The sequence below is a fragment of the Macadamia integrifolia genome, chromosome 13, assembly GCF_013358625.1.
Source record: "Macadamia integrifolia cultivar HAES 741 chromosome 13, SCU_Mint_v3, whole genome shotgun sequence".
Taxonomy (NCBI): Eukaryota; Viridiplantae; Streptophyta; class Magnoliopsida; order Proteales; family Proteaceae; genus Macadamia; species Macadamia integrifolia.
The window spans coordinates 7615157-7629929 of NC_056569.1; the positions used below are offsets into that span (position 1 = coordinate 7615157).

Consider the following 14773-nt stretch of genomic DNA (forward strand, 5'->3'; position numbering starts at 1 on the left):
AAAAAAAAAAAAAAAAAAAAAAAAACCTGCTTCTTCTTCTTATGGTGAGAACCAGAAACCAGCGGAAACTGAAGAATCGTCAGTTCGAGAGAACTTCTTCACCAGGCCTCGGTTTGGCCTGAAATTTCAGGTGAAGCTTCTCAGGAAGAGGCTCTATCGATCCCACAAGATAAGCACTTGGATTTGCAGGCTGGGAGGCTGCGGAAAAGACCAGAAGTAGAACCTGGCGGTAGAACAACGTCAGTCTCAGTTGCAGGTATGATAACAAATGGTGAAGGGACTTTTCGGCAACTGAAATTTGATGATTTGTGTCACCTGGGGGAGGACTACCTTCAATCAAATCCTTGGCCCAAACAGCTCATACACAAAGGAGCTCGAAGTAGTTGAGTACAGCTGCAACTATCGCCCAGAAACAGAGTATTCTTAGATCAGAAAAGTAAGTGACTACAATAAAGAATAGAGAGGAGAAGGAGACAAGAGAGGCAGAAGAAGAGAAGTTCAGGGATGGGAAGGGGGAGATGCAAGCTTCACGGCAGCCATGGCATTCATTCCAACTTTCAATTCTTCAAAAATAACTTCAAAATCTCAAAACTGAGTTCTTCTCTATTACATGACTAATATAAAGGAAAAATCAAACAATTAATGGAAACTACTTGAAAATGGAAACTATTCTAAAATTAGAAGCTAGCTAATTTAAAAAGAAATTAATTCTAAAACAATAGAAAATCAAATAAAAAGATTTTTCTTTCCTAAGTCCATCGTGCAACTGCATCAGCTCTCCCGGTCTTAAAAGAACTCGACTCCGTCAAGTTAGGTCGTGCTCCCAAGATACCCTTGTAAGTTGTTTGCTGATGAGGTGGCACGTATCTCGAAGCAGAAGATGGGAACATAACACTTAGAGGAGGGAGAGTAGGCTGACGTGTCACTAAAGCAGAAGTCAGTCGACGACGTGGCATGTTTGATAATGCGTGTGACCTCATTAAGTACATACGACCTCCTTGCTTCACCTTGATGGTGTTTCGTGCACCATCATAGAGAATGCTTGCATGTCGCTGCCAAGGTCGCCCTAGAAGAATGTCGCAGTGTGCCAATGAGGTGACCAAACAGGTGACATGGCACTGTATCGGCCCAAACAGTAAGTGTACTCGAACAACTGCTGTGGCCTCTTCTCGAGCTGTGGGTCCAAAACCTTGCACGTGAATCTTCTTGAAATGCTGCTTCTGTGGAAGGTTGTGTGCTCAAACAAATTCAGAAAATATAAAATTTGCTTCTACCCCAGTATCAACAATTGCATGATCATCAATAGGGTTGGAACCGTGCAGGAGAATACCCTTCTGTCTGAAGAGAGGAGCCTTATCGACTAGTCTATTCGAAAAGGATGAAAGACTAGCTGAATGAGCTTCTACATCTTCATCTTCATCTTCATCAGCGACAATATCATCATCCTCGAGGGGATAAGGATATAAATGAGATCCATCTTCACTCTTCTCTGTCGGTTGCTTCTCTGCTACATTCACAGAACAAGTGTTGTTGGGACACTTGTTGGAATAGTGACCCTTCCCGCCACAACTATGGCATATGATATTCTTCACCCCAACATTATCTTTGTTGAACTCTGACCTTTTTTCTTCAACTCTACGAGCTTCAGGCTTCTTTTCCTCCATACGTGGTAGAGGTCTATAAACTGAAGAAGTCTTGAGCATACCCTTCCAATAAATGGACTTCTCTTCAGCTGTCTTGGCATGAGCTGTTGCCACATCAACAGACCTGAAATCAGTGTTAGCCAACTCAAGTCGAATCTCAATACTTAACCCACTGATATATCGCATCACCCGTTGTTGGTCTGTCTCCTAAAGTCGACACCTTGATTACAGTTTGTGGAATTCGAGGGTGTAGGAATCCACATCTGTGTTCCCTTATTGCAAGTTAAGTAATTTATGGAACATTACCTTTTCCTAATGAAGAGGAACAAATTTTTCAGTCAGGATCTGCTTTATGACCTCCCAATTGGTAACGGGTCCAAGTCTTCTGACAAACCTTGCATGTAGTACATCATCCCACCATGAACATGCATACCCAATAAACTTGGTGATGATGAGTTCACACTTCTTCACGTCTGGAAGAGACTTATACGCAAAAATTCTCTCTACTTTGTTAAGCCAGTCAAGAAATTCCTCAGGTCCCTTTTCACCACTGAACTCGAGAACCTCAACTTTGATGCCATAATCTCTGTCAGAAAATTGTCGGGTAACATCCTGGGGAACAACTGGATCAAGTTGCTGCCTCTGAGGTGTATCTTCGATCCGAAAAGTGTTGAGCTGGGGAGGTAATGTAGAAGATCCTTCTTCAGCTCGCTTGTCGGACCTCTTCATAAAGGCAATCATCTCTTCCATAAACTTATCAAACTTAAGTTGAAGGAGACAAGAGAGGGAGAAGAAGAGAAGTTCAGAGATGGGAAGGGGGAGATGCAAGCTTCACGGTAGCCATGGCATTCATTCCAACTTTCAATTCTTTAAAAATAACTTCAAAATCTCAAAACTGAGTTCTTCTCTATTATATGACTAATATAAAGGAAAAATCAAACAATTAATGGAAACTATTCTAAAATTAGAAGCTAGCTAATTTAAAAATAAATTAATTCTAAAATAATAGAAAATCAAATCAAAAGATATTTCTTTCCTAAGTCCATCGTGCAACTGCATCACGGCTACATGGATCCAATGGAGTAAAGTAATAGAAAGTAATGAAGCATAAAAGATAAGTTAAAAGGAGAAAAAAGTTTAGAGGGTATCGTAGAATATAGAGACACATCATGGAAACATCCCTTATAGGGGGTCAGCAACACGGGTTCTTGTCCTCCACAAAACTCAATCCGAAGTCATACTAGGATCGAGCCCTACAATTTGCATATCTTTTCGTACCACCTTGTTAATAGTCATCTTAGGTCTGCCCTTACTTCTTCTAGTGCTTTCCCAATGAATCTGGTCACTCTTCCGTACTGGGGCCTCCATTGGTCTCCATTGGACATGACCATGCCACCTCAAACGGCTCTCGCAGAGTTTGTCATGGATTGGTGCAACCCTCACTTCATATCTAATATTCTCATTCCTTACCCTATCTATCCTAGTATTCCTGCACATACCTCTCAACATTCTCATTTCAGCTATACATATTAAAAATCACATATACTACCAAAAAGTTCACAATATAGTAACAGCCAAAAATTCACCTAAAAAGAAATAATGCAGAAGGATGACCCACTTTTGTAATGAAAGGACTCAACTGATAGGCGTTTATTAGCTCAAGTATGTCATTTGGAATGGTTCCAGACTGATTCTCACTTTCAAGTGCAAGACATAAGATAACAGATAACTGAGGTTTTCCTGTCAAATAAACCAAGTATAACCATATTAGGAGGCATCCGCAAAAGATAAAAAATGCACAGATATTGAAACACACAACAAATCAGTAGAAAAACCATTCTGACCTCTTCCTACATCCAATTCCAAGCAGAATAAGTAACAATTCCAGAATAAAATGCCATTTCCAGGAAAGAAATCAGAAATTTGGAAGATAAAAGGGGGGAAGAGGGAGGTAGACAGGCTTTTCTTATTTTACGATATAACCCACACTAGCTGCATTCCTTTAGAGCAACAATCTCATTGAAAAAAAAAAAACTTTGAAGCTCTATAAGATTCCATTATAATGACCAACATATTGAGTGGGACTGAGAGCAGTCATTGTTAGCACCACAATTAGCATCCTTATTTTGGTCAATTAGTAAACCAACATCAGCACAAGAAAAAAGAGCGAACCCAGTGCACAAGGCTCTCGTCACTGCGGAGTCTAAGGAGGGTCATAATGTACGCAGCCTTTCCCCCACTTCGTAATGAGATCAAACCCTTTAAAATCCCAAGTCGTTCCCTCAAATGTCATTGTGTCACCCACTAGTTCCAATGTAAATTGATTTAAAAGTTTCCCTGTCTCCATAAATGTGAAGAAATGAAGCTTGCAAATTACTTGGGTTCCATTTTCACATCTTATTTTTCCCTCCCGTAATATCTACAAACTACCAAGTTTAGCCTATTGGACAAACAAAAATAAATATTTAAAACAAATAAAATCTTTAACATTATTACTACAAGATAGTCGGGCAATTACCTAAGATATTTAGAAGATCCTTCACATTATTGGTGGAATCCCTTTATTTTTGTAATTTCTCAAATCGATATACTTTCTATAAATGGATCCCATAATTTGGAAGCTCTTATGAATAGCTATAATTTAAAAATAACTTACAAAAATCCACACTCCCACTAAGTTCAAAAAAAGGTCTAGGTTTTTGTTTTTGGGTTGACAATAGGAGAAAAGGATAGTCTAGGTTTATACAGTATCAAATGCATCCTATGTTACAGCATCAAATAATTAAAGGACAATATTAAAAAAATTGATGCAAAATACCTCCTTCAATGCAATTCTTCCTTATCCGCTTCACATGGCGAAGATTCTCCAATGGTGCAATTTGATTCAACCGCCTAATCAAGATAAAACAATATATCACACAAACAAGATACTTCATTAACCAGATAGGCAACTCCATTGTCCAGAGAAGGAAGGCAAGCAATTTGATATTCACTGCCGCACGGAGGTGCTATTTTTGTAATAATAACATACAAACAGCAACAACAATAAAAACAGTAAACAAGATAATGACCTCACAAGAGTATTGGCAAGCTTTGGCTCTATCAATGAAGCGAACACATCAACTGCATAGTACAAGGACACTATCATCATTTACTGCAGTACATTCTTAAGAACATGGGGAAAAGGAAAGAAGAAAAATTAGTCAGTTACCGGTGGGTTGTTGGTTTATCAGACAAGGTGGGGTGTCCGGAACATAAATGATTTCCCATTTGTTCACTTCCACCTCCATCTTCAGTATGAATCCACTTCAAGCAGTCCTTCTAACCTATATAGTTTTAAGCCATTAATGCACCTATAAGGTTTGTCGTTATTGTCATCTAGATAGAATATAGGTATATATATAAATATATATTTCCATACAGAAAATCATCAACCATGAAATCATTTGTATAGTGGGATGTTATGCTATAGACTGAAGGTCATAACCAGTCATAGAATCTTCTATCTCATTCATAGAAAAATCACCGATACCCTACACTGTAGGCATGTGCACATACATTTACCCACTCGGACTCTCCGCGGCGACTCCGCCTAATGCATCATACAAGGGAATACAAAGATCAATCTCAACCTAACATGTTTATCATAGCACAAAACAGTGTGATGACTATAGTAAATCATCATCTCCATCAACAAAGGAAGAACCTAAAATTTTCGTGAGGCACGAATCCCATAATTTACACAATTATCTACATATAGCTAATGTTCCATAGATTTTGCAGAAATAAGTTGATTTCCTACACCTCAACGCAAAAGGCAAAACAGATGTGTAAGTTAAGACAGTTCAAATATGCAAGCTCGGGATTATAATCTAAAATTAGATAAGCTTCAAAACAAAAAATATCCTAACCAGTTCTTGCCCAGCATTTTAAGTTGATAATGAACAACATAAGTTAAAAGTATAAAATCAGTCGATAACACTACACAACAGAAGCAATCAAGCTTCCACAGTGAAGAAGAGTGTCTGGCCCGAGAGAGAGAGAGAGAGAGAGAAAGAGAACAGTGGAGAGACAAAGCAGAGCCTAACCTGAGTCTCCGGCAGGCCGGGCAAGGTCTGAGCTGGAGCGGCGGCTGATGAACACTGGACCGGAAGAGAGACTCAATAAAGACTGAATACTCTAAAAGTTGAGCGAGCGAACAATTGATAAACGAATAGGGAGAACGTTGGCTTCGGATCCGGTTCCTCACCAATTCTCCTCCGTTTCAAGTATCGATATCATATCGGTTATATCGGCCATATCGTATCGGTATTAGTTGAAATTGATCTTCGACCCATATCGTAAATCCAACGGTTGTGGAAAGTGTGTGAAATTAAAACCCGTTTTAAGTTTTTAACCCCTGAATTCCTTCTACCCGGCAATTCTTCCCGGATCAGACCCGATCCATCTTAACCGCAGCGACTCTCTCGCTCTCTCAGTCTCACTTCCACCTCTATCCTAGTTCCTACTTCGGCTCTCACATCGTTTTTCTCTTGAGACTGTTAACCTGTGCTGAAGGTTGTAGCAAATTAATGGTGCATACCTTATAGAGGTACAAATGAAGTTGCATAGAATTTGAATTGCTCTAAGGCTTGAGCAAAGCTCTGTACATATCTTCAACGCGAGAGCGCTCGACGCACTTTAACACAGCTGTTTTTAGGCAAAACCTCTAGTTGTCTCAGCACTATTACCTCTTACCTCCTTTATCATTAAGTAGACGGAAATTTATCCCCATCATCTCCGCGGTCTACCTTGATTCCTTTTTTAAGGGAAATATAATTATATAAGAAAAATATAATTGTAATTAATGTTGATTACATGATGATAAGAAATTGTGCTGAAGGAGGTTAAAGAAGCTTGTTCAACGAATTGAATAAGTGTGCTGAGGAAGATGGATGGGGTCTTGCCGAGATCTGGATGATTGAAAAGATCTATAATTTTTAGTTGCTAATGCTAACATCAGAATATGGCCTTGGAGTTCAGTTCCGCCATTCCTTGGAAGTCTATGACACCCTCTTTTTGACTACCTTTTGTCTCAAACCTACTAACAATGTGGTTTCTTTTGTTAAACATTTCGCTTATCTTGGCAGTACATAGGAAAACAAAATTTTTGGATATCCAAATATTTGATGATATAATTGAAATTCCCTTCCTCTATCATAACAAAAAAATTAAAAATAAAATAAGAACTTTTATCATTTTTTGGGGGGTCATATACATTATTCAGAGTTTGCAACTTAATTAGTTTAATTAGTTGATCTCCATTACAAAATATGAAGTTGGCTAATCCCAAGCCTCAACTTTTTTACCATTCACTGCCCATCCTATCCAAGGTCAGTAGGATTTGTCAACTAAAAGTGGAAACCAAATTTTGATCTTATAATCCTATCTGACTTTTCCCAGTAAAATAAAGGAAGTAGCGGGTGATGTAATGGTTAATTCTCACAAGTTGAAAGTGAAGATACCATCTCATAAATGATGGAGGTGAAACCATAAATAAAAATCCATCAAGGCTAGCATTTGTTATGCTCCATGTGACTATAAGAATATCCTCTGAGTCTACCCTATGTTTACTTCAAATCTTCTAATTCACAGCTCTGTTCTCAATGAGCTTTCAGTTTGCTTGAAAGCATCCTCTTTCACTGGGAGTACTAATTCTGTTTTGGAACCTTGCATGAGGTTCTTCCCTATATGGGGTACTGAATCTTATTTCATACTTAATTGACACCCACGATGTTTTCACTACTGCAACATGGCTCTTTAATCTGTTGGTCCAATGTGCTTAACATATTGTAAATGAGGCTTCTTTGTGGATGAGAGAAATCTCCAGCTACAAAAACATTCATCTTTCTCTGGACTTCAATCCAGCTACATCCAGCTGGCTTCCTTAGATCTCTCATCTTCATCAATCTTCTTACCTTGTTGACCCCATCCCATCTAGCATCTGCTGCATATATGTTTGACAATAGTACATAGTTCCCAATATCGCCAGCCTCGACCTCAAAAAGATGATCTGCTACAACCCGCCCGAGCTCCACCTCATGATGGGTTCTACAGGCACCAAGCAATGTGCCCCATACATTTGCATTAGCTCCAACAGGCATACTATTTACAAAGGAATATGCATCTTGCAAGCGTCCTCCACGAGCAAGAAGATCCACCACACAAGAATAGTGCTCCATGGTGGGTTTAATCCCGTGGACCATCTCTATGGACTCAAAAAGCTTAAACCCTTCATTGACAAGGCCTGCATGACTGCAAGCTGATAGAATGGCAGTAAAAATGACATGGTCTGGCTTTATTCCCAACTCAAGCATCTCGGAGAAGACCCTAAGTGCCTCTTCTCCCATTCCATGCATTGCATACCCGCACACAATGGCTGTGAACATAACCAGATCCTTCTGGGAACATGACTGGAAGAACTTATACGCATAGTCAATGGATCCACATTTTGCATACATATCCAAGAGAGCTCCATTCAAGCGGAGATCTTCAAAGCAAGATCTTAATACAAAGGCATGGCACTGCTTGAGCAGGTGGACTGAGGCCAAACGGGCACAAACTGGAATGAGGCTCATAACACTTATAGCATCAGGTCTCATTCCCTGAGCTTGTAACTCGTGGAATAGACTAAGAGCCTGAGTGGTGTAATCACTTTCAGCATAAACCCGGACCATCAGATTCCATGTGGTGAGATCTGTTTTTGACATATTACCAAAAATCATCTCTGCATTTTCCCAGGACCCACAATCAACAAAACCTGAGATCAGTGAATTGCATGTGACCACATTCCTCCTCCCTAATAAACTCTCAAAAGTCTTGAATGCATAGTCCATGTTCCCACATTTGGTGTATGCATCAAGTATCATGTTTCCAACACTTGGTTCCAGGTCACATGGTAACAAACTCTTTCTAATAGAATAACCATGAACTTCTTTAACCATTGCCTCCCTGGAAACATTGGCACAAACACGAAGAATGGTCAAGAGAGTTATGGAGTCAGGTTGCAATCCTTCCTTGAGCATCCGGTGTAAAAGATAGACAAGCTGGATTGCACATCCACGTTCTGCATACGCATCAAGCATTGTGTTCCATGATATAAGATCTCTCCGAGGAATTGTCGAGAATATCTTCAATGCAGCTTCCATGTCGTTGCATTTTGCATAAAAGCTTATTAGGGCATTACCTACAGCCGTGTCCTGACACAGTTCAGGATGTTGGAATATATACTCATGGATCTTCTTCCCCTCTTGTGCATTGCATAGTTGGGCACAAATTGGAAGTATGGTCACAAGAGTTACAGAATCTGGCTCCACCATTTCCATTGACAGCAATTTATAAAACAACTCCAATGCTTTCCAAGGTTCACCATTAGATGCATATCCTGCAATTATGGCATTCCATGAAACTAAATCTCTTGATTTCATCCCACAGAATATGGATTCTGCTTCTGCCAACCTTCCAATCCTAGAGTAGAAACTCACCAGAGCATTGTATACAGAAATATCTGCCACCAACTGGGGCCGCCGCATCACATAACCATGAATCTGCTCCCCAAAACGGTACTTTCCATCATGTTCTAGCAAAACACAAACAGGAAGGATATTAACAATTGTAGCATAATTAGGATCACAATCAACTGCCAACATCTGGCGGAACAATTCAAATGCATCAGCAAAGAACCCATTCTCCGCATACCCAGATATAATTGCATTCCACGAGACAACATCTTCATAAGCAATCCCACGAAATGCAACAAAGGCATCACCTAAACAACTGCATTTTGCATACATAGATACTAGAGAATTTCCAACAAGCGTCTCTGATTCAAATCCAGATTTAATCACATGAGCATGGACACTCTTGCCAGCATGCAAATCTCTTGACCGGGCACACACAGGAAGGATAATGGCCACAGTAATTGAGTTGGGCTTAGGCTCCTCCTTCCAAACATGCATTGCATAGAACAACTCCATCGCTTCAAGGTCATGCCTCCTGGACCCAGCATACCCTGATAAGAGTATGTTCCACAAGACAGGGTCACCACGACTCATTTGAACAAACAATCGGTGGCAATCATGTAAGGCCCTGCATTTGGCATACATGTTCATCAGAGACTTAGACACAGCCTCGCTCGCCTCATGACCAAATTTAACAGTATACCCATGAAAAGACTTCCCCAATTCAATAGCCGAGACAGCAGCACAGGACTTGAGAAGGGCTGCCATGACTTGGTGATCCAGTCTGAAGCTCTCAGAGAAATGCATCCTTTGATAAACCAATGAAAGAGCTTCCATATGCTTAGCATCAACACAATAATCCCTGAACATAGCATCCCAAGTTTTGGGATCCCATTGCGACATACTGTCGAACGGTTGATGCACATGTCCGCACCGGCCATGAACAAATACAAAATCCCCATAGGAAAATTTCGAGGCAATACGATGTGGGTGTAAAGGGAACCAGAGTCTTCTCGTATCAGATCTCAGGTGGAGGAAGAAAAACCGGATTTTTGGTTTGATCATCCACAAACAAACATAAATAACAGGCAACTGATGATTTCTGGGAAAGTGCAGATTTCGTTTTTCATCCCTGTGACGTATGATAAGGAGCAAGGCGATCCCCAGACTGGAGAGGGTCACCGTCACATCATAGCAAGACCCAATCACCTGCACTTACGTGCAGATGAACGTATTTGCGGAGGATCCATTCTCATCGCGATCGTTAACAATCTCGTAACATTTAGAGAAAGTTCAAAAGAAATATAAAACAAGCAGGCCACGGATATTGAGATTCAAAATATATATATATATATATATATATATCACAGATCAGAATCGCCAAATCCAAACGTCCACAACTGAAAAAAGCAGCAACTAAACGAGAAAATCCCGTAGGAAGAGAGAGAGAGAGAGAGAGAGAGAGATAGAGAGATCGGAAACGGAGATTGGGAAATTAGAGAACAATAAGAACTTACGTGAGAGACTAGAGAAGCAAACGAAGGTGGTACGAGGTGTCGTCGACGGAGGTAGTGCTGGCGCTGGAAGAGAAACAGAAGCTCGTCTGGTATCTCTGGATTTGTTCTGATTTTTGGGAAAGATCCGGCTCCTCTCCTGAGCGCCGTTCAACCGGGTCTTGTCCATACTCTTTGGGCGAGTGTCACGTGCCCAGACGAAAATCTAACATTTCTGAATACCTCACGTTTTTATGCCTCCCGCGTCTCGTTCATCATGCCTGTTTTTTCCAAAGCATTGGATACTTGCCTAGATACATGGAGCTGACCGAAATAGCTATGGGTCGACTTCAGCGATAAGCGCTCAAGATAATAGTCGACTATCTGAGAACAAAAGAGAAGAGAGGCCGGATCCTATTGGGTATGGGTTGCATTTAGGTTTCATGGGTGGTTTTTATGGAAAAGCAACTAGTCATTGAATTCGTCAGGGACAAATCGCACACCTAATTAACTATGGGCAAGCCTTGGGCAATTAACTATGGAGAGGAGCCGAATCGGGATATTCATCCTCCCCCACTAGTGAAGGAATGCATTTGCCTTTTTTGATTTGTCTATATATATTTTATAAAAAATGGTTTATGAGTGGGATGGAGGGTGTGGATAACTCCTTGTTGGAATGCTCCATATGTCGTTTGTTCAAAGAATTTTCTCTCTTGTTTTTAATCATCTTGCAAAAAATCCATTTTTTCAAATAGATTTTCAAAACTTTATTTTGTTTTTTAATGAGTAACATTATAGGTATTTATAGGTGAGATTATGGTGCTAAAATATAAAAAAAAAAATCTCACTCAAACAGTCACTTTTTGGGTCTACCAATCAACCACCTTCGGTAGCCGATCGACTGCCAGAAACCGTTGGGCAAAAACTAGCCGTTATAGTCAGTTTTTAGCCAATCGGTCTGACATTGATCAATCGGACACATCGTCCAAAAAAAGCCCCGATCGACCGTCCGCAGGCTCGGCCAGGCCCATTTTAACAGGGTCTGAAAATATGACCTTTCATCGACATTTTAGCCATAACTTTTCGGTCTGACATTGGATTGACCTGATTTCAAATGTGTTAGATTCGTAACTCTAACATCTACAACTTTCATGAAGAGAATATCTCATGATACCTTTTATAACATTGACCAAAATGCCTTTGAATAGGGTCATTGTTGTTTTCCCAGCGCAAGCCATGTTATTCCTACTATGTTCTTAACCGCTTTTAGGTATTTACACTCGATCAAGATACATCCTAAGGTCATTCTAAACAAATATATACTAAATAATGCAATATGTAAGGCATCCTTGTGAGATGTAGTGAAGTGCTTTGTATAGTGTGTGCAATATTATATTGAACTATACTTAAGGTCTTCTATTATTCATGCAGTTGGTCTTCAAGAGTCTTCATAATGACCTTGCATGCTTGATGTCTTCAATGTACTTCAATTCACTTCAAGCTTTGATATTTGAGGTCTTTATCCTATAAAGTCTAATACCGTCTGATACATTCTTCAAGTATTGATATCAACTTGATGATGCTCCCCATTTGATAACTTCAATCTTCATTTATTCATTTCATTTTCAACTTCGATCTTTGATATAAAGTAGTCTTTACAAAACAATACTTGAAGGAAAAATTGTGAAATATCTTTAAATATTTGTTATCATCAAAACCAACTATAGGAGTGTAGGCACATCTTTAACATTGTGCATGTGTGTGTGTACAACTAGGGGGGTCTCTCGTTAAAGAAAAAATGTTGATGATTGAAGCAACGCATTTGAAGTTGTTAAAAAAAAAAAAACACATACACACACAAGTGAAAAATAAAAGATGTTCGATTAATTCCAACTCTCGACTCTCAAGCTTAAAACACCCCTTGAACTATCTTTGTGCTATTGGATTCCCCTTCCAAATTTTATCAAAAAAAAAAAAAAAACCCCTTCAAAATTAGGTGGTTGAAACCTATGATTTTAAATTTTCCATGTTTTCATTACAAATATTTTGCAGGGACCAATGATGCTCTTTGAAAATAAATTTTCTACGGCGGAAATCTGAATGACCCATGATTTTAAATTTTACAAGTTGCAATCACAAATTTTTTGTTCACCAATGAAGGTCCTTGAAATGAAATCTGTCATTGTAGAACTTCAATTGGTCTGGTTTCAATGTCATTGGTTCCTATTTCCAAAATTAGGTGATTTATACTTAGGTTTTTTAAAATTTGAAGGTTTCTGTCACAAATTACGTGTCTAAAAAACACTGCTATATAATAATTTTTTTTGCAATGATAATAAAATACCGCCACTATATATAATCTTTTGGCAGCAATATAATTTTTGCCTATTGCTAAGTTCCTATTAGTTGGTTTTATATAGCGGCGATATAAAAAACCACCACTAATATTATCCCATAATAAAATTGTGTCCCATCACTTGTTGATATCACATGTGATGACCTATCAAACATCTCTTTAATACAACTAGTTGCGAATGAATGCGCAATCACAAGGAATAAACTAACCAAACAATCGCATACAAACACTATGATTTAATATGGTTCAATGCAAACACCTATGTCCGCCTAGGAGAACAAAATAATTTTTTAGGGAGATAGAAAAACATTTTGTACCACTCTCCACTCTACATCACTCTATATAATGTTCCCCATTGAGACAATATATAAGAAACCCTAAGTTCCATATTCTTCACACAATTATAATTTTACTTTGTGCATGTAATGGGCTGAAAACCCGACCCAAACAAATACAAACCCAATAATTGTTGTAACCCGGCAGTCACTGAAAGGGGGGGTGAATCAGTGAGTCCAATTTCGATCCCAAAAAACCTGTCTGATGTCTGGCCAAGAAAAACCTGATATACCTGTCCCTGTTTGCACACAGTCGTATGCACACTCAGCCTCTCATAGGCACTTCCAAGTGTGCACACCTATTCCATATTTCACGCACTTCAATATAAAATACAAACAATAAGTACCCACAACACAGGGTTTTTACGAAGTTCGACAATTTGCCTACATCCCCGGAGTAGTGCCTGTAAAGTCTTCGTACCTATTCAATACACTACTTTTGACTGTACCCACACTCGTAGTGCTAGTACAATGTGTAGCACCCACTACACGGGAGCACCCACTCCCGGTGCTTAGCACGCACTAAGCACTCAATAAATAATACAATAAATTTGGACTTATATCAATGCCCTACAGTTAAGCATTGCCTAGCAAATACATCCACAACTAGTTAACATACTTACAGTTTATGCACAACTAACCTAGCATATAAACATTCATTCGCAACTGACCATAACATACATATATATTATCATATATGCATATAATGTAAATTATAGGGTTAGAAAATCTCACAGCCCTTGTTTGTTGTTAGCATAGTTGTTTTAGAGCATAGTCTCTACACACTTGAATCCTCAAATCCCCTCTAGAGTAGGAGACTTGAATCTTCAAGTAAGCTCAACATGGCCATGGCATCTCACAAGTCTTCTCCCTTGTCTTCTTACACTTTGAAGCACAAATAGAAAAACCCTCTATTCTTTTCTCTTTTTTCTTGGCTTTTGATCAATGAAACATCAAGAACACTCAACTACCTTCTCAAACCCACTTTAATGGAGTAAAGACACCTTCCATCAAGCAATAAGCTTCATTCAATGATCACCCATCAAGAGGGAAATTTCTCATACAAAAAACATAGCCTTCCTTCACTCAAAACTCATTATTCTTTATTCCATGGTGTAGGGCTTGAAAAAACGAAAAAGCAGCAACTTGATTCACCCAAATCCGAGTTAAAATGAGGGAGATATGACCATTTGAAATTGGAGCAATGAGATAGCCTGAAATGGAATCTTCATAGGGGTGGCGTAGGCTACACTAGCGGCACGCGCAATAAGGTCGAAATATGACCGTAGATCTCATATAAAAGATCTTATAATCTAAGCCGTCCGATTAAACCAACGGACAATAGATCCAAACCATTAGATTTGAATATCGATGACATCATCATGATGAAGCGCTGACATCGTTAGAAGTGTTGTCGACCACGGATTGGCTACATCAGCGTATATTC

At 39.2% G+C, this 14773-nt stretch overlaps 2 protein-coding genes across 5 annotated transcripts; both read right to left on the minus strand.

Annotated features, from left to right (window-relative positions):
- Nucleotides 1-2213: 2213 nt before the first annotated feature.
- On the minus strand, nucleotides 2214-10746 carry LOC122059891 (tRNA-specific adenosine deaminase TAD3-like). Of its 4 annotated transcripts, none has more exons than XM_042622942.1 (5): nucleotides 10660-10746; nucleotides 4855-4969; nucleotides 4715-4766; nucleotides 4462-4535; nucleotides 2214-3383 (listed from the first exon to the last, which is right to left on the minus strand). In XM_042622942.1, the coding sequence occupies exons 2-5, from the start codon at nucleotides 4931-4933 to the stop codon at nucleotides 3226-3228; spliced, it is 363 nt and encodes a 120-aa protein (XP_042478876.1). In that variant the 5' UTR covers nucleotides 4934-4969; nucleotides 10660-10746; the 3' UTR covers nucleotides 2214-3225. The 4 variants fall into 4 exon arrangements, with proteins under 4 accessions (XP_042478876.1, XP_042478875.1, XP_042478879.1 ...); XM_042622941.1 differs by lacking the exon at nucleotides 10660-10746 and adding an exon at nucleotides 5732-5813; XM_042622945.1 differs by lacking the exon at nucleotides 10660-10746 and adding an exon at nucleotides 5732-5798 and having other exon boundaries at nucleotides 4855-4964.
- On the minus strand, nucleotides 6854-10799 carry LOC122059890 (putative pentatricopeptide repeat-containing protein At5g08490). The gene has a single exon (XM_042622940.1). The coding sequence runs from the start codon at nucleotides 10205-10207 to the stop codon at nucleotides 7400-7402; it is 2808 nt and encodes a 935-aa protein (XP_042478874.1). The 5' UTR covers nucleotides 10208-10799; the 3' UTR covers nucleotides 6854-7399.
- Between the last annotated feature and the right edge of the window lie 3974 nt (nucleotides 10800-14773).